Consider the following 19,563-nt stretch of genomic DNA (forward strand, 5'->3'; position numbering starts at 1 on the left):
TTTCAATACTCGCTTTATTTTCAGTAAAAAAAAGAGGTTTGCTCTGTTAGCCTCAGCGTATTACTTAAAATATCACAATCGATTTCTACACGCTCACTTTGATGCCTGCTTCGTGTGCGTATAATCATTCAATTTTATAATATTGTTACATGCCTCGTGTGTATAATGTCTTAAGCTATAAAATGCGCAGAGCATTGTATTATTTAGTGTTGCTATATTGTTAGTAGAATTTCACAGATGGAAACAAAATTGCGTTTTAAGCCGGGTCAGTGTTGTTAACCAATTTGGGGTTATTTTATGCCAAAGGAATACTGTTACACTAATACAACCTGGCTTTTCATCCTGGGCTTGCATCTGGGAATGGTGCTTTGAATATTACTCGGATGAGCAGCACTGTATACGACCGTGATGACGTGAGGGGGGTATTACAAGGTGCACGGGAATTCCTTAGAATACCAGCTCACATGATGTGTAGCATCTTGCAGCCATAAGAATATTTTTTGTGCTGCAGGCAGTAGTCTGCGAAAATAAAAACAGCTGTTATCTTTTAGTCACAAACCATCCCCCCCTTGCCCCGTTTGGTTGTGTGTCCTGGAGGCTGGCCAACATATGTTTGAAGCTTTGATAATGAGAAATAGTGACTTTCAGGAGCATCATCCTCACATTGTGATGACATTCAATGCATTGACTAAGTGATCTCTACCAGAGTGATGTTACAGGTATTGGATTTTTCAATCTATGATTTTAATGGGAATGCCAATTTATTTGATTACACATTTTTAAACTGACAGGCGGAATAACAATGTATACGTCCCTCCCAAAAATGACCTGGCTCGTGATCAGGGTAACAATTTAAACAATTTGTTTGGTTGAATAAATGCATTAGGCTGCAGTGAATACGCTACAATCGGTACATTTATTCCGATCAGTTATAACCAGGATGCTATTGTCAATCCAATGCATGGATCACAGAAGACAATGGCAACTTTTTTTCCCTTAAGGATACTTCATACTGATTTGGAAAATGATTAGGTTAGTTAACTTATACGCACATTGATTTGCATAGGCTCAGTTATTTCTCTTATTAACAAAAAGCTCGTGGCATCGCATGCCCTATAATGATGATGTACTTGTCCATAACCTAAAAAAAAGTATTTAATTCATGGAAGCTTCAAACCAGTTTTAGAAAGTCTGAGACACAACTGCCAAAGTACTTATCTATAAGATAAAGGTTGTTTGTTCTTTGGTTTGCCCCTTTCATTTGAGTCCTTTATCAAGGTCCTAACAGTATACAACTCACGCCTTGATCCAAGTAAGAGGCGTCTTGATGTTTTCCTGAACGGCAGCCAGGCAATCACCCTTCTGCCTGCTAATGCAGACATTGTGTGTCTTAATGTTCCAGATTCACTCTTAAATTTTTACTTAATACTTTCGCGACTGCAGGAATTCATATTCTTTGGTTCTTTCGGTAAAGTCACGTAGATAGATCGAAAAAAATAACAAGTCGTATTTTTTTTTATTTTTTATTTTTTTTATCTTTTCTATCTACGTGACTTTACCGAAAGAACCAAATAATAAGATTCACTCTTAGTTTTTGCAAAAGCCCTGCCCTTACCATCACTCCTGTAGCAAACCAAACATCTATTTAGGTTTGTATTCATCCCTGGTGGGTTGTATGATTGGTTGGATGGTAGGATGGTTTGGTTGGTCTTGTGGCTGGCTGGTTGGTTGGTGGTTGTTTAGTTTTTTTATGATTTGCTTGGTTTCTTGTATGGGTTGGTTGTATGTTTATGGTTGTTGTATGGTTGATTGGTGTTTTTTTTTATTGTACAATTAATCGTATGGCTGGTTGATTGCATGGTTGGTTATTTCATGGAGGGTAGGGCAATTTTGGAAATTTAGCATTACAAAAGTTATCGTAAAAAAAAATCAAAATGGCGCACCACCTTCACTTCAACTTTTATACCGCTTTTCGCTTTTTGTGTATATTTGAATAAACATTAAAGTCTGGTGCTTGGTAGACAAAATTTCGTGTGGATTTTGTCAGTGCACTCTATTTTTAGAAGTTGCTGCCAAGCATTAGGTGAGCGACACTTTGTAGGCATATAACGTTTCATTCCCTCTTGCACTTGGGCGAAATATCCCGATTTGGAGGGGGTAACAATTCGATTAAAGAATTAATGAACATTGTCAATGTAACGGTCTATCGTGTATTCAGAGGTCATTACGTACAAAATATACAGATTGAAAATACAATTCTTACATGAACAATTTGATATGTGTGCTGTGAGCCTAAGAATCTATCTAAATTAATGAATCGGTGTATCAGGTTGACGTGCAGTATTGGGGAGATATATCCGTAGACGAACTTATGTTTTCCCATTTTTGCTGGCCCTCCACTATTTGGCATTAAAGCCTGACTTTTATTTGTAAAAAAAAAATGCATCTTCATTTCTCAAACGCAACATTGACTTGGACTGCCATTTCTGCCCATGTCTCTGCGTAGGGCCAGCATTTGGGAAAACACAAGCGCAGGCCACGCCGTCGAAACCCCAGTGGCAGGGAGATCTTTCCACGAACCGCACACACATCCCAAAATCCCTCCCGGCGATCCGCCCGCTCGCCCAGCGCTCTCACGGAAATCGGCACCAATGTGGGAGTGCCTTGGAAAATACCCAAAACGTCAGTCCGCGGTTGGTGCAATTACTACACGAGGTTCAGCTACAGAGCGGCAACAAGAGAGGCGGAGCTCCGGGTTCCGAGCCTGCGGGCTGTGACGACGTTCGCCTGAGCGAAGCGCTTGGTGACGCGGAACGGGCACGCGCGGACCTGCGAGAGGCGTTGGAGAAAGCGTCTCGTCTGCGCGCTGAGAATTCGGAGCTGCTAGCGCGGTGCGGGCAACAGGAGGAGCACAAGCAGCGGCTGGAGAGCGACCTCGCCGCACTGAGAGAGACGCTGGGGGAGCGCGGCGGGGACGAGAGGCTCTCTGATGCCGAGGCGAAGACAAACCCTGCCGGCGCCCGGGTGAGCCAAGAGCTGCACCGCACCAAGCGCGAGCTACTGGAGGTGATGCGTACCCTGTCGAGCAAGAACAAGGAGCTGGACGCGGCGCAAGCCAACCTGGAGGAGGTTGGCGTCCTCAAAGCACAGAACGGGCAGCTGGCGGCCGAGTGCGCGCTGCAGGCGGCCACTCTGTGCGAGCAGGCGCAGGCGCTGGTTGTGTTGGACCGCAGGCTGGAGGGGAGCTGCGCCGAGCTGCGCGAGAAGGCGGCGACTCTGAGCGCCACCGAGGGCGCCGTTGCTGGTTTGCAGGCCGAGCTGGCGGAGTCGCGGCGGGAGCTGCGCGAGGAGAGGGACCGGCTGGAGGTAGCACGTGACGCGGCTGAGCGGGAGGCGTCGTCGAGGAGGGACCTCGCGGAGGTCAAGGCAGAGCTCGCCAACCTCCTCGCGCAACTCGGAGAAGCCAGACGGGAGGCGGCGGAGAAAATCGCCGAGCTGGAAGAGGCGCGGGTGCGGCTCGCAGAACTGGGGCAGCTCAAGACCCAGAACGAGGAACTCTTTAACAAGTCGATGCATCAAGCGGACACCCTCAAGGAGGTTACGGAAGACTGCGAGAACCTTAGGAAGGAGCTTGAGCAATGCCTCAAGGTGCTGCGAGACAAGAGAGGGGAGGCCGATGAGAGGACGGAGGATAATGACTTGAAGGCGGCACAGACGAAGGCTGGGGTTGAACTGGAGGAGACCAGGAGTAAGTTGACTGAGACAAGGCAGGAGCTGGAGAGAGCAACCAGGAAGTATGAAGAGGCCCAGAAAGAACTGGCCGATGTGAGGGCGCGTGTCAACAGCGGCTCCGGCGCCGGAAACTTCCACCGCACGATGGCAGCACTGGAAGAGCGGTGTGAGCGGATGGCTGGTCAGTCCGACGAGTCGGAGAGCGGTGTGGGGACGCCGCGGGCCGAGGCGCCCGAGCGGGAGGTCAAGCGTCTGCGGGAGCTGCTCGCCGAGCACGAGACGGCGAGCGCCGAGGCGAAGGCTCGTGAGAGCCGGCTGCGGCGTGAGGCGCGCATGGCACAGGACGCGCTCAAGGCCGCAAACCGCCTCATGGGCGAGTGGGAGGCGAAGCTGGCCGAGTCGAAGGCGAATGTGGCGACGGCGAGCGGGCAGGACGGGGCCGACCGCCGGTGCGAGCCAGAGCGAACGCTGGCGGAGAAGGAGGAGCCGGAGTCGGTGGCGCTGGCCGAGATCGTGGCACTCGAGCGAGGTGCAGCCGAGAAGGAGTCTGAGGGTCAAGTGCGCGCCGTCCCGGCGGGGGAGGAAGCGTCGGCGCCAGTTGCGGGGACCGACGGTCGATACCGCGAGCTGATCGGCGCGTCTGAAGCTACCCGGGCGGCGGACGTGGAGCGCTTGGAGGCGACCGTGGCCGAACTCACAGTGGAGAAAGAGAAGTTGTCCTTCGACCTGTCTGCCCTGAGGGAGGCGAACGGCGTCCTGTGCCAGGAGCTGCAGGTGTGCGAAGAAACGATGAGGACACTGGAGAGCCGGCTGGGCGCGGAGGAGACGGCGGAGAGGCGGGCGGAGCGTGCACGCGCCGAGAAGGCTGAGCTGGAGGAGGAGCTTGCGAGGTTTGTACGCGCCGTGCCGCCTACACGGAGATTTAGGTTACTGGCTTCACGTCATGAGACGAAGTATCCATTTGGATGTCTTGCAGAGCAGTAACAACCATATGTTAATAGCCCAAGGAAGCGGATATCATATAACTCTGAGATCTCTTTAAGCGACTTCTGGTCCACACACTTGAGCGCAAGTAGTTCCCAATCATTCTGCATAACAATAAAGTGAATATTTAAATTCTTTTTAGCAAAATTCAGTGCAGAACCATATTTAGTGTGGTGGCTTTTGTGTGCAGCCATTGTTGATTGGGCTGTGTTGATCAACTCATTACACCTGAGTACCCGGTTTAATCACAGCTCAGTCTATGTGAGTCCGGGTCTTTATCTTATAATAGCACCATTTCCCAGGGTGCTTTACAGCGATAATAATTTTACGTAATATAGTGGTTTGAGATGAAGAATGGGGTGACTAAAAGTAGTGGTGTAATTTTAGTAACAATAGCACAGGTGTGAGTGTTAAGGAGGGGTTTTTGTCGGCCTGATCTTAGCTTGGGGGCGACAGAAATCTGGGGGCCAGGAAAGTGTTGAGGCATCGCATTGGGAAGACTGGGTTTCTCCAAGTCGATGGGTGTATGTTCAAGTTATCAGAACCCAGGGCTGAGACCATCAACCCACTACACTTGGTTTAATCTTAGGCAGTTGGCTGATACTTGGATTTGAAGCCAGGATTTAATCAGAGGCTCCCCTTAAGGGATTTGACTTTCAGCTCGTGTGTATTTTTCCTCTCGATTGCCGACTGCTGCTACCCCTTGGCAGCGTGCGTGCCAAACTGCGTGGGGCAGCGGAGGAAAGCGACGATCTCCGGGAGAAGCTTTCGGACGTGCGGAGGCAGATGCAGCACGTCGAGAAGGAGGTAACGGCTTGGGCAAAATTTGGTACCGCCTAAGGGTGGCAAATATTTAGTGATGCCAGTTTCCGTATGTGTCAAATTTAAGTGGGCAATGTGAGAACGTGCTGACTATAACTAGATTATTGCATTATTGACATTCATTTGCGATTTTTAAAGATGTTGATACAACTCGCGTGTTGCCATCTCAGGTTGTACCACCAATTAATATATTTGGATCTCGTCCATGGACTGAAGTCCACAGATATTTCACCTGAACCGCAAAGTGCAAGATTCAATGAATTGTTCGAATTCTGAGTCCACACACAAGGGGGCAGCGCTTTTCACCCACCCTGCCACCGAGAGTAATGTTCATCGCATGACGGTCAAACCGATATTGTTAATTTCGAGAGCCAGAATTTAGCCAAAAAAGCACAGAATCAAATGTAATGTGATGGTTTTTTTTTTTAGTAGTGTGCAGTCCTAGTTGACCGGGCTGAGAAGCATCGGCTCGCTACGCGGTTTCAATCACAGGCGGCTCCAGAATTGTCAGTGGTGCCAAGTAGTGCTCCAACTTCTGTGCCACCTGGCCACCTTCCAGAGCACTCTCACACCCGCGCAATGGCACACCCACACACTCTCTCGCACACCTGCACGCCCACACACGTTCACATCGGCGCCGTCACGCATGTCCGCTGTAACCTCCATGCCGCGTGTACAGATGGAGATGGCCCGTGCGGAGAAGGAGCGATCCGCCCGCCTGGAACAGGAGCTTGAGAAGGTGCGCGCACAGGGGGCGCAGTGCATGGCCGGCAGGGATCGGCAGCTGCAGGTGCTGCGCCGGGTAAGCGGTGCCAGGCTAGGTTCACGTCAGGGGTGCTAGATGCCATTAAATTGATAAAAATATTTAAATGATGTCAATCCACGTCCTATAGCGTTGATTCGGGTTCGTGTTTTGTGCTGCCCCCCCCACCCCCCCTTGAATACCATGGAAATGCATGGCCAGTGCTAGTCAGTAAAAACATGAACATTCAGAGAAAATGCTTTTACTTATTTTCATCTGTCTGTAAATAACTATGAACAGAGCAGCAGAGGTATCGAGTCATTGGCCGTGTAAATAAAATCGGCCTAAAGTTTTACGAGCTTAGGCGATGCCGATTTCAACTTTGGCCAACGTCCTGACAAAGCACGCGGGTCATGTCGCGTGCGTGCGCACTGCAAGCCACGTGCTCTAGGTGGCGATGGAGGCTGCACAGTTTTTACAGGGTTGCTGTCACCATTTAGCACGTAAACACATTTATTGTTTAAGAATTAGCCAAAGTTTAAATGTATAAACTCCAAACGATGAACATCCCTCGTTTACATCCATGCCAGGGTACATTGTGCCCGGATGATTACAACCCAGACTCTGCATGTATCTCTAGGCCAGGAATATGAAATGGTATTTGATATTAAACTAGATGTGCACACCATTGTATGGGATCCAGTACATGTGGGACCAGACTATGTACCTACTTGGGTATTTGGAACCAGGCATGGTACAGGGAATTGTATTATTGAATATGCCAGGTTATGTGTCTTTAGGCTGTAAACATGCCAGTATATGTGGTACCAGGCTAGGTGCACACCAGAATGTGGTGCCAGGCTAGGTACATGCCAGAATGTGTCTGGGGGCTGGGGACATACTAAGTACAAATCGGGGCATGGGTGCTGGGTAAGTGCATCTAGGCTGCATAGGTGCCAGGATAGGTGCTTCTGATAGGGTAAACAGCATGTTTTGTTGTCATCATGGCAGGAACTGCAGCAGGAGCGGGAGAAGAGCCCTTCTCCCCAAGCCGCCGCCACCGTCGCCGCCCGTGTCGAGAAACGCGACGACTCGGTGAGAACCCACGTGCCAGCAGCATTCGTGACCTTAGCGCCCTCACCACTCCCCTCCTCATTGCCAGCAATGCCACCAACTCCTCAAGGGAAAAAAAGTTGCCAAACCAATCTGAGAAGATCACACGTTAGAGTATTTGGCTGCCATGCATTTCCGCGTGATGATGAATGATGAGCCACTTCGTTGAGCTATCATTTGTGATAGCCAGGTCGCTTCTGAAAAAAGAATTATATAGCTCAGTGGGCCTTATCTGCTAAAATATATGAATAGTTAGTTTAGTTTAGATGTCAGTAGATCAGTGGGTTCACTCAAGCCTTTCATGAGAGGGGGGGGGGGGCCCTTGGGCTGCGGTGAGACGAACGTGAGTGTGCGATGTCAGCGGAGGCAGTGCGTTGCTGTTGACAAATCACACGCAGACGTCTCTCTTCCACCGCCACACCGGGAGGTGGGCTTTGCCGCTGCAGAAGCCGAGCCGTGCCGCCGACATTGCATGCGGTTCACGTGTTGAGGCGCGTGTTGGCGGTGCACGTGGGCGTGGGAACAGTTGGTCTTGATTGGGTATAGCCGTACCGAAAGGTGTTGAGAACCACCACTGTACTAGGTAGACCTAAATCTGTCAAAATGATCACAAGGCTATGTATAAACTACTTCGGCCTGTAATAATTGCCAGCCCTGTTGGAAATCCATCGCTGGGCGAAGGCCTCCACACGCCATGTCTTTTATGGTCGTTTTTAACCATACTTCACCACGCTGGCCAGTGCGGGTTGGTGATGGAGGGGTGGTGGATGTGGGGGGGGACCCAGTACTGGTTTGTATATATTGGTTAACCGTGGCTGGGAAATTTAACTCAGGTTGTCGTGTTCATGGCACAAGTGCTCGAACCGCTGCGCTGCCACTCTGCGTCCCGCCCCTCCCCCGCCCCGCTCCCTGGTGGGGGAGCAAAATAAACTCGATAACCCATGAAATCTCATTTTTTTTAAGTAGGTAGAGAAGGCAGATGTAAGTGGATGCAACAAATGGAACAAATGAATTATTGAGTTCATTGTGTGACCATCTATCACGAGTGGATTCCAGTGTTTTCGTAAGCCAGCATGAGTTATCCTGAGAATAGGAACAGTGTGGGTTTGCAAGTTTTCCAGGACGCACCTCAGTTGCCACGATTCGATCCGACACTCAATGTTTATGGCGTTATTACCGCCACCTTTGTATCCTCATTCATAAATGTAACATGAGCATATCACTCGCGCATAATTTGTACACGTAAATAATTGAATTTCACGTGCACGATTTGACGCGTCTATCGTGTGCATGAGGATCTGTTTAATGTCAGTCAGTGCATCATTATGCGGTTTAAATGGGTGCAAATCAGGTTTCTGTTAAAATGTCTCACAAATAATCAGAAGACATCAGTTTAAATATTCATAGAGATTAATGTTCATCCGCAACTATCAAGCAAATTGCATTTTTACGCATCGCCATAATGTTCCGCACGGCTTAGCGTCATCTTTGGCCACCACACATCTACATTCTAAGTGGCTAATCTGGATGTGGCTTCGAACAGTGGCGCAGCGATCAGCACACTGCGCTACGAACCCGGCGACCCGTGTTCGATTCCCAGCCACTGCTAGCGTCGGTCGCGAGTGACATCTGTACGTAGCTAGCGAAGTGGTTGGCTCACTGTGCTGTCTGTACCTGGCGATCTGAGTTGTGTTTCTGACCAGGACAAGAGTCGTATCAGCACTGATCCTAGGGTGCCTGATACCAACCATCGCCAAACGGCACTGACCAGCGTGTTGAAGTACAATAAAACAAACCAACACGGCGTTGGGGAGGCCTTCGTCATCCAGCAGTGGATTTCTAAAGCGCTGTGAATTTATGCGTCGTATATCATTGGTTTGCATGTCCCCCTGCAGCCACTAGGAGGCACCTCATTCGCTGGAATAAAAAAAAAATACCTTTTGATTCTGGAATCGGAATCGTGAGCGGGGCGAATCGTCACGTTACCCAGTCGATGGGGAAGCACGTGAGCCCGGCGATCCTATTATCGGCGCCACTGTCTATCTCCGCGGTGGATTATCCCCGTGGTGGAACCAACGACTGCTTCGCCGTTACTGCCGGAGGCGTTAATTTCCCCGAGCGAGTGCGGGGGAATGTTTATCGCCGGCCATGCTCAGCCGCTGCTGCTGCTGCTGCTGCTGAGTTTTTGTGGACAAAGCATCGTAAAAACAAACTGGAGACATGCAAGAACGGGAAATTGTTTTTCGCTCTTATCTGGATGCGCGGACAGATCGTGTTGACATTGTGTGGATTCTCTACAGCAGAACGGGGATGGGGGGAAGAGGAGTTTAATTCTGGACAGAATACTATGGAGAGCAGTGGTTCCCATCCTGGAGACAGGGGACCCCCACTGCATGATTGGCATGGAAGTTATTCGAGGCGTGATGCTGGTCTACGGGTCGAGAAAGATTGATCGATAGCACAGTGGAGCAAAGGATGAGTGGTTTACGGAAGCAGCAAAGCCCCACTGAGTCTCAACTAATATTTCAGGAGGGTCCTGCATGTGGATGTTGGCCCTGCTCTTGCTTAAACTAGTACTTTGGTTTGTGTGGGAGATGGCCGGGAGAAACACCACCGCATGTGCAAGGGGGATAACGCTCAAATCGTTGGACAAATGGATTCATTGACCCACTTGCTGTGCTGCCTCACGGCTCGTGCTGTTTGGAAGTCTCCTCATTCTCCACGTTCACCACCAATCTTTATCACCGTAGCACTGGATGACAGCGTGCGTGCGTGTGTGGGAATGTACATTGCATCTGCTTGGTCTGTTGTTTCGCGTTCAAGGCGTTATTTCTTTTTGTCGGTTTTCTTTGTCCAGCATTTTTTAAAATTTCTATATCTTGAACGCATGTTCATCTAATCGGAGAGTGGAAAACCAAATTAGTTTGGACAGTTAAATCAAATTGCCAGACAAGCAAAACGAGTTTCAAGGGCGCATGTGAGTGTTTGAAATTGAAATTATGTACACATTCTTTTTTATCAACAGCCAAATACAAATGTGCCGACGGTTCTCATTACCCATGCGGTATCTGTTAAAGCGCTGCGCAATTACATTTGCATGCACGAATTACGGCCCGGGGACGGGTACACAGAGACGCGCGGCTTCTCTAACCGTGCCGGGTACATCCACTGACTGCACTTGAGAGCCCGGTTCAGTTCACGGGTCCTGGATTGGAAGCCAAGATGTCCAGGGTGCAAGCTTTGTGCTCTTACCTCTGAGCCGCCTTTCCACCTTAAGCGGGCAGATATTTCCAACGAGCCTCCTTTGGGCTGCCGGTTGGAGTCGTCGAACTCGGTACGGAATTACCAACTGGGATGCCTGCGTCTTGTGCCAGGCACGTGCGTGCGTGCGTAGCCTTAACGTGCACATAGCTTGGCACAAGCGCCGTGGTGACGTCACCGGCACTTAGTGGCGAATGGCGGTTGTAGTTGTTGTGTGTGTGTGATGAGTGGTAAGGCATTGGTTTCGTTCACTGGAATATGAATGCCGCAACCTAGGTTCAATTACCAACCGTGACGCACGACATCATTGGCAAGCAATATCGGAATGTGTCACGGTCCTCCCTTAGGTCCACTCAGTCTTTTAATGAATATCTGGTGCAATGTGTTTGGGATGTACAATGGGGAAGACAAAGGTGGCTGGGTTCGGTGCTGGCCACACCACCCCATTGTGCACCGTGACAGCCTTCAAAGACTCGCCAACAGCACTCGCCGCTAACGTCTGTGTGACTAATATTTATATTTGTGTGTGCGTGTACGGAACGGTACTGCAGGGATTTATAGACCATGCTACGAACTCGGCGACCTGGGTTTGTTTATCGGTCGCCATGCGTGACGCCACCACTCCAGATAAGCTGTGTACCGGCCGTTTTACACATTAAAAACATGAATTGGGGATGACATTTAAAGTTACCGCGTACATAATAAGTCGACTTAATTTACTGCATTGCATGGGTTTTGCTTGGCGGGAAAGAAAACGGATTTATGTTGGGGCATTCGGTTATGTGCACTGCTAACTACACTCTGCTGACTTCCTTTATTTAGTTTTTATCGTAAGGCCACATTTCTGTATCGTGGTTTTCAGAGAAACATTGCGGTTGATGTGTGCGGCTCAAGCTCGGTGGTTCTCAGTTCTTTCTGAACCCGCGGGAATCTGTCAACCCTCGCGCTCTTGTCGCGGATCGCCCTGACGGGGCAGTGACCCCGGCGGCGGCGTAATCGCCCCTCGTCGCAGAGCATCACGGTCCGAATCCAGCGGTCCACCCTGGTTATTGCTTCGGGTGTGCTCGCCGTACACCAGGAGGTGCCGGCTGATTCGCGGCGGACGCTAAAGGGATCCCGTGACATCATTTGAAACCGAGGCAGGCCATTGCGTGCCAGCGTCATGGTCCCAAGTTAGTCAAATCTGAAAAATTACACTGCAAAATAACTCAACAGCAACCGTGGCCACCTATAGTGCAAACTTGAAAGGACCCGCCTGAAAAATAACCGTTAGACTCGGTGAGGCTTTCATGGGTAAACAGCTTAGCGATAAGAAATTAACGTGTTTAAATTTGTTTTAAACTACTCTAAATCGTAGTATTTGTAACAGTTCCGCAAACCGCTTTCCATGACCTTGCGGAACAGTTGTAGTCCACGGACCACACATTCTGGTTAAAGGAGGGTGGCGTTAGAGTTTAACGGCTCGGTAGCATTGCATCCGCAATCACGTGGCAAAACAAAAGCACCTAGCTTGCGGTGTCGCACAACAAATCTACTTGTAGCAGAGCTGCACCGTTTAACGTGACCTTTGCACGTGTGTGCGTGTGAGCATGTGTGTGTGCGTGTCAGCGTGTGTGCGTGTCAGCATGTGTGTGTGTGGGGAGCGATAGTTTTGTGGTTAGCGCACTGGTGCATTGTGTAAACGTCAGCACTGGGGGAGACAAAGGCGGCCAAGTGTGGTGCTGGCCACCCAGCCTCTCGTGTGTGCTATGCTGGCCTTAGTAGGTGCTCGCTAACGGCACTCATACCGATGGTCTGTTGTTAAAGGTTATACGGCTGGATCTTTATCTTTGTGTGTACCCCAACAGGAGCCGGTTGTGACACCGGTGGATAGTCGCTGGAAAGAAGCGCAGCGGGAACTGACGTCGCAGCTGAAGGAGGCCGAGTTTCGGCGCAACGTGGAGGTGAAGCGGTGGGCGGCGGAGCGCGAGAAGCTGCAGAAGCAAATCCAGGAGGTGGAGGTGAGGGTCCTGCCCCCTCGGACTCGGCACACGGACGCTCAAACCTGCGCGCAAAAATCTCTCAAGCTTTGCGCACTGTCATACGTGTGCAGCGCCAAGTATGAACAGTTGGAGGTGGAAAGATATCCAGTATGTGCGTTTTCACGGTTGTTCTTCCTTGTTTTTTTCCGGGATCGTCACGGTCTGCAGAGCAAGAAGGAGCAGGAGCTGCGCGCGTGGCGTGAGGAGCGCGACCTCCTCGCCACCGGCCTGGCCTCCGAGTTCGACTCCCTGCGCACGGCGCTCGCCGAGCGCGATGCAGAGATCAGCTGTCTGAACGCCGTCGTCGCGGCCAACGCTGCCGCCAAGGTGAGCGACCGGAGCACGAGGTCACATTTGGGGGCTCGCGCTTGTTAGGGCGACCGGCGTTAGGGCTCTGATGAATGAGAGTGATTGGGTAGTATGGTTGGCGAGAGAGCTAGAGTTAGGTCTGCAGGGATAGCATTTGCTAAAGGTTAGTGCTAAGGCTCGGGGTAAAGGCTAGTTATGATTTGGACTGTAAGGATGGTGCTAGGGATAGAGTTAAGACAGTAAGGCTAAGCGGTTTGTGCTATCAGTTTGGCGGTAGAGATAGCTATAGCTGTGGGGCTGGGTTCAGGATTAGGGTCGATGGTGGCCGAGCTATTGCTGTTGGGAGGCGTGAGGTTGGAGTCGGAGATAGTATCCGAGTGGTAGAGCTGGCGTCGGGGATGTCATCGCTGTGAGGCGTCGGCGCTGTCGAGGCCTAACCTCTCGCTGGGACGCAGGCGCCCGGCGAGACAGAGGGGAGCGCCGCGGAGCCGGAGGGAGCGCCGTGCCGCACCACGGAGTTGCCGCCTCGACGGACGAGCGCCGTCCGCAGGCGTCGCGAGGAGGAGGTGGAGGAGGGGGAGGAGGACAAGTCGCTAGAGTCACGGCGCGGACGCAACAGCAAGCAGCCGCGACTGGTGAGCACCAGCGCCGCGGGAGATACCGCACGACTTTATACCTGGATCGGACGGTGAAATGATGTGGGTCACTGATCATCAAAATTATTCTTTCCAATTCAATGAATTATTATTATCATCATCCATCAATCATCATTCTCATTGCTATCATCATCCATCAGTCAGCATCGACATGACCGTCAACATTTGTCATATATCATAATAATTATCAGTTATCTTTTCACTGTTTAATGGCTGTTAAAATGCAAATACAGGCCACTGGACATATGATCATCATGATCAGCGGGTGCAGCATTAGGAGCAGGATCAGCCGGTCTCGCAGCATTATGGTCACCACCTTGTTTGGCATGGCCAATGGACGAGATTGATGATGGAATGGCAGCCAAATGAACGCGAGTGGATTGTGGTATTGCAGGACGGTGAACGATGGCGATGGTGGGGGAGTGGGGGCTGGGGAGCCCTTAATACAGCAGATGATGATAATGGTGACGATTTTAGTCCAAACATAATTTTCACGTCCCGATGACAAGCATCGAGTTAACAAGCGCTAACGGGTTGTAACGGGCGCTAACGAGCTCGCCCCCGTCTCCACCGCGCCGTCTTCACTGCGCCGTCTCCACCGCCCCCCCCCCTGCAGGCGTGTCACGGTGACTGCAACACCGTGGTGCTCGACCGCTCGGACGTGTCGGTGGACGGGGGAGGCCACGTTCCACGCTTCCCGCCCTCTCAGCTCGCCATCCACCTCACCCCGCTCAAACAGCACCAGCTGCTGAAGTCGTCGGTGAGCGCCGGTGCTCCGGCCGCCCTTGTTTGTTTGCGCGAGAACCATGCACGCAATCGTTTCTTCCCCCGATGCTACAAACAAAACGGCCGGTACAGACGAAACGAATGGTACAAAATGAGACTTGAAAGAACGTGACTGTTGAGTCGTATCGCGGGAGGAGATGAGTGGGATGCCGTCATCAGTCAGCGATGCTTGTTTTCACCAGGACAAAGATATCGAGTACACGTTAGCCAAGGCCATCTCACAGAAAACCTGGCGGATAATTCGGAAATGCGCACGGAGGACATTTATACCGGGGCTGAAAATTCCCCATCTGCCTCCTTGCGAATCGCACACCCCCACCGTGCTTCAGTGCAAGACTACGCTGGCAGTCCCCAGTCCTCCTCCCGATGTCCTGCCACGCGTTTCAGCTAAGTGCTCGGGCGAGCTTTCCGTAAGCGGGCTCGCCGAAGCCTCCGTGGCGCAGGGCTACTTTGGCGTGCATGCAGATGAGTGGGGGCCAGACGACGGCATAGTGGCTTTCGCTGTCAACTTCGCTCACCGTCAAACGTGCTCGCGCGACGCAGCCCCCGCCACTCCGCACTCTCTCCGTCCCCAAAGCGGAATTTATAATTTTATATAATACAGTCCCCGCTGCACGTGGACGTTTTAATATTAGAACGGAAATGAGATGTCGCGTCTCATTTTGCGGAGGGGGTCCTGGCAGCGGCGGAGACCTGCAGACCCCGGGCTGATCAATGGCCATGAAGGAATGTGAAATAGCACTGCGAGCCTTGTCATATTTCCGCCTGCCGTGCTCCCCTTTTGTGCGTAACTTGCCGGGCGTGTAGATTGATCGACCGACATCGATTCTTACGTTTGGAGGCGGCCGGCTGGCTCAGAGGTCAAAGGTGCCACCGCTGAGGTCCTGGGATTCGAGTCTGGGTTTCAGCCGCCCGTTAATAAAACCGGGTTTGCAAGTTGGGGTGGGTGTCCCGGGGGGTTTGTAATGGCCGTGTCGGAGACACCGAGCCTGAGCTGCGGAGAACGTGGTGCCTTTTAGAATCGTGATTTCTGCCGCTCTTACGTTTGAGGCGAGCAAAACTTCCAAGATGGAAACACGAGGAACAAATTTAAACAGGAAATTGAATATGAGGTGAAAAGAATCGATTTTCGAATCCAATCGCGACCCGGGATTATGACCATTTAATTAATTGCCGGGTGGCCGAATCGGTATAAGCCTAACACAGCACGTGCATTGAATGACGTTCATATCAATTATTTGCAATACATGCATATATAATGTTAGTCTTACCTTCACGATACTGGAATAAACAAGACTCAATATAAACAAGACATGCGATGGACAATACAAACACGTTAGTCGGTCATTCACAACTGCTCTCTTGGTTAGATCGCGCAAGTACAAAGCCTCGTGATTATGGTTGCGACAACCGACTGTTCAATAAAACAACGATAGACGTTACGAACCACATGGAGAGTACAGACGAGACGGACAGCGCAGAAGAGACGCAACACAAAACTCTTGTCGAATCGAGTCCTTGGCCTCGAATTGTGACAATCGGTGGAGCACAGTGGTGGGGCAGAGGGGGAACACCATCCCAAACAGCCATGTGCACGTCTTCTTGTCGCAGGCCAAGGTTCCCTCTCGCCAGAAAGCCAGCGATGAGGGCCGGAGCGGCAGCCGGTTGATGAAGCTGAGGAGCAAAGCTCAGCTGAAGGGCAGCTGTGAGCAGGTGAGTGACACGCGGCGAGAGTGAAGCGGCCAACCTTGCAGGTCTAACGACAAGTTGCTGCTTGTGCTGCTGTCAGCCTCTACCTTCCGACTGCAGAAAAGAAAAGGCCTCCCACATTTTTTCCGCTCCTTCCTGTCTGTAGTCGTTCCGGTCCATCCATAGCCTCCCAACCCTCTTTACCAGCTCTTCCGCTGTTTTCCTCTGTGATATGTCTATGGGTCTCTGCGAATCTACGGGTCTATATTGATAATTGGGTCTATATGGATCTATGGGTCTCTGTGCGAGTCGGCCTGCAACGTCCCACTGCTCTGCGCACATGCCTTTCCCTCCCGTTTCTTTCCATATCCTTCCTTTCCTCAGTTGCTCCTCTCCAGTCATGGCCTCTGTACCTCGAGACGCCTTCTCGCCGCTGCCATCTCTTCGGCTGTCTTCCTCTGCCCACTGTCGGCCTCCACTCCGCTATTAACGATAAGCGATGGGAAGCAAATCACAGGGTCGCGGCTTAAGTCTCAGAATGCTGTGTATAAGCGCACCCTATATAAGTACAATTCTGATGTAAGAAACACATTTGTACGTTACACTGGTGGGGGGGGGGGAAGTCAAAGGTAAATTGCTGATACGAGCATGTGACTTTGTACGTGAGCGCAGCTGCCCTTGCTCCCAAGGGGAGTGCTCAAATCCGGCTTCTGCGGTGTCATGATTAGGCGAGCAACAATTAAGATCAACTCTTAGGCTCGCGACGCGTGCGTTGAATGTCGCGCGTTCAGAATGGAGCGTTACACTTTCGACTGAATGGAACGAAGGGGCAGAACAAGTCATGCAGATGAGACTGAATGTAGGCAACCCTTGGGTCGTGCGTGGAATTGAACGTGGAGGATGTGTCCGTTTACGGCGTGCGCTGAATTATCGATATGCTAATGTTACGTTTAGGGTAATTGACTCGACACGAGTGCACAAACAAGGCGGGTATAAACGGGAGACAATGCAAACAAGGTGGCAAGCCCCGGCCGATACAGGATTGATTCTCGAATGGATTTGCGGCCGTGCATCACGGCAATTTATCACACGGCCGGGGTGGCGCGAAATCATTACGTGCCTAGTTTGAAGCACATACATTAAGTCCTTGCTGTAAAATAATAACAATGCCCTTTATTGACCCAGGAGGCTCGTTTTTGGGGGGGTTCCTGCTAACGTTGGGATGTTTTCATCGATGTCGTGTTGTAGGCATGTTTGGTGTCACGTGAGAGGAGGCTGGAGAACCTGGAAAAACACTGCCATGCATGCACTCAAACCTCTAGAGAAGGAGTAAAAAAAACAAACACTTGCTGTACTGCTACCTACTTTAAACATCATAGCCCTGCTGATTTAGCAGTTAGCGAAGCCCTCATTCTGTAATTATACTTCATAAATTTATTAAGCGCGCTCATTTAAGATGACTCCGCATTCGTTAATGATTAATCCAATGTCACCCGTTGGGACTGAACCATCACGTTGCATCACGCCGGTGCTCTATCCCTGTTGCGTGCTCCCCTGCACAAGCTCGCTCACGCGATTTCTTCCGTGCGGCTGTGCAATAACGCACGCGCACCTGCGTCTCCTCTCAACCACGGCGATCGCACGCACAGAATCTCGTGTGTTCGTGATCTCTCTTTAGAAAAAGAAAAGAAGAGACCTTAAGCCATAACGTGCTCTCTCCGCCTCATTATAAATAAAAATGTTGTTCACTGAATGCGCAGGGTTTTTTTTCGCAGCCAATATTATGTTTCGTTAAGTCAGAATGAATTCCTGTTTTCTGTCCTGCTTAAGTTTTGGTTCTGAGAATCGTTAATCACTTTACCGGTGATGTGAGATGAAACAATCGAAATTGGCGTGTTGTTAAGACGATTGCCCACCACGTGACGGTGAAATTAGTTTGGCTGTGTCGGGTGGTGGAGGGTTACGCGACAAACACTAAAATGTACGGGCATGCATTACGTGGTCCGAACGCAAATCCCAATTACGAATTAAAATTTTTTAATTGATCGATGTCCACATGACAAGCCGCTTCGTTGAGCTATCATTTGTGATGGCCAGTTCGCTTCTGAAAAAGAGCTGTACATAGCTCAGTGGGCCTTACCTGGTAAAATAAATTTGTTTAGTTTTACCCACGTGATTCCCGCCCCATCCCCCCGAACCAGGATGGCGGCGCGTCGGGGGAGGCGGCGAGCGCCAGCACGAGGCTCGGAGCGGGGAAGGGTGGCGGGGACACCGGTGCGACGGGACCCATGCAGCGCATCGGAGACTTCCTGCAGAGCTCCCCCACGCGCCTCAAGAGCTGCGGTAACTGATCGCGGCCGCTGTGGCTGCTCTAGACGATGGGCAATGACAGTGGACGCTAACAAGGGCCGTAGGCAGCAGTGGGAACTAACTGTGACTCCGAACAGTGCCAATACTAACGTGTACTTGCAATGAATGCTCATAACAACTAACCCTCACGAGTGATGACTAACAATGAGAATGTATTCTGGCATTGACCGTGAACAGCAGCAGTGACTGCTAACAAGGGCTTCTCAAACAGCTGCGTCTGCTAACAGCAGTATCTTGGCATGCCGTATCATTAAGACACTACACATCATTGTACTGCAGCGGCCGTGACTTACTGACATCGCCTTGGAACAACTACAGTAATTAACAATTGTCACTCGCAGATAACTTGGCGGCAATGACTGCTGACAACGGCTTTGTGAGATGAAGGATGTTGTTTTGTGATGCTATGCAAACCCATATTTCCTTATAATTGTGTCGAACAACAAAAAGCAGTGACCGTGATGACCGACAGTCACTTGGACTGCTACCAACAATTCACAACAAAGTTCGTTTTGGGTTGGGTCGCGTAAATATAAATGTGTCGTTAACCCATCACCCGGCAGTAAGGTTTGTCACGTGAACAAATGATCTTACTGAAAAATCTTCACGATGAATAATATTGGTCGCGAAAGCCTACGTGTTAAACTGCTAACAACAAGGACGGCGAGTTTCCGGTGATGTTCGCCGGCAACTGCGTACGCTTGGCCCCTGCCGTGCTCGGGGCCTTTCCGGTGACGTCACTGCTGCCAGAGGAGAGCGCAGGGCGCCGTCGGTGCTGACGCCCGGCGCCTGCACCCACGCCGTGCCTCTCCTTTGTCTGCGCAGCCAAGCAGATCGCGAGCACCTTCAAGTCCGCGGAGGCGGTGAACGCCGCCGCCGCCGATGGTGCCAAGACGCCGCCGCCGCTCGGCAAGAGGAAGTGCAAGCGCAAGCTGCTGAAGCTGGAGATCTCCTCTCCCATGGACTTCTCGTCGCACACGGTGAGACGGGCCACCCTTGCCCCGCGCGTGCGCGTGTATGCCGCGTTGGTGGGGGGTGGTGGTGGAGCGGGGTTGGCGCACTGTGCTACGAATCTGGC

The 19,563-nt window shown here is 51.0% G+C and overlaps 1 protein-coding gene across 2 annotated transcripts in view; it reads left to right on the forward strand.

The window, feature by feature from the left end:
- Positions 1-19,563, forward strand: part of KIF20B (kinesin family member 20B) — a 37,556-nt gene that overhangs the window by 14,573 nt on the left and 3,420 nt on the right. Inside the window, exons 19-29 of one of the 2 annotated variants that reach the window (XM_061556190.1) lie at positions 2,507-4,622; positions 5,427-5,523; positions 6,218-6,340; positions 7,292-7,375; positions 12,502-12,654; positions 12,844-13,002; positions 13,440-13,619; positions 14,257-14,400; positions 16,038-16,139; positions 18,317-18,458; positions 19,311-19,465. In XM_061556190.1, the coding sequence (XP_061412174.1) occupies positions 2,507-4,622; positions 5,427-5,523; positions 6,218-6,340; positions 7,292-7,375; positions 12,502-12,654; positions 12,844-13,002; positions 13,440-13,619; positions 14,257-14,400; positions 16,038-16,139; positions 18,317-18,458; positions 19,311-19,465 (3,455 nt within the window). The remainder of the gene's footprint in view (positions 1-2,506; positions 4,623-5,426; positions 5,524-6,217; positions 6,341-7,291; positions 7,376-12,501; positions 12,655-12,843; positions 13,003-13,439; positions 13,620-14,256; positions 14,401-16,037; positions 16,140-18,316; positions 18,459-19,310; positions 19,466-19,563) is intronic. The other variant, XM_061556191.1, reaches the window with a different exon arrangement.

This window comes from Lethenteron reissneri, chromosome 22 (genome assembly GCF_015708825.2).
Source record: "Lethenteron reissneri isolate LAM-NWPU_2019-01 chromosome 22, ASM1570882v1, whole genome shotgun sequence".
NCBI classification, from domain to species: Eukaryota; Metazoa; Chordata; class Hyperoartia; order Petromyzontiformes; family Petromyzontidae; genus Lethenteron; species Lethenteron reissneri.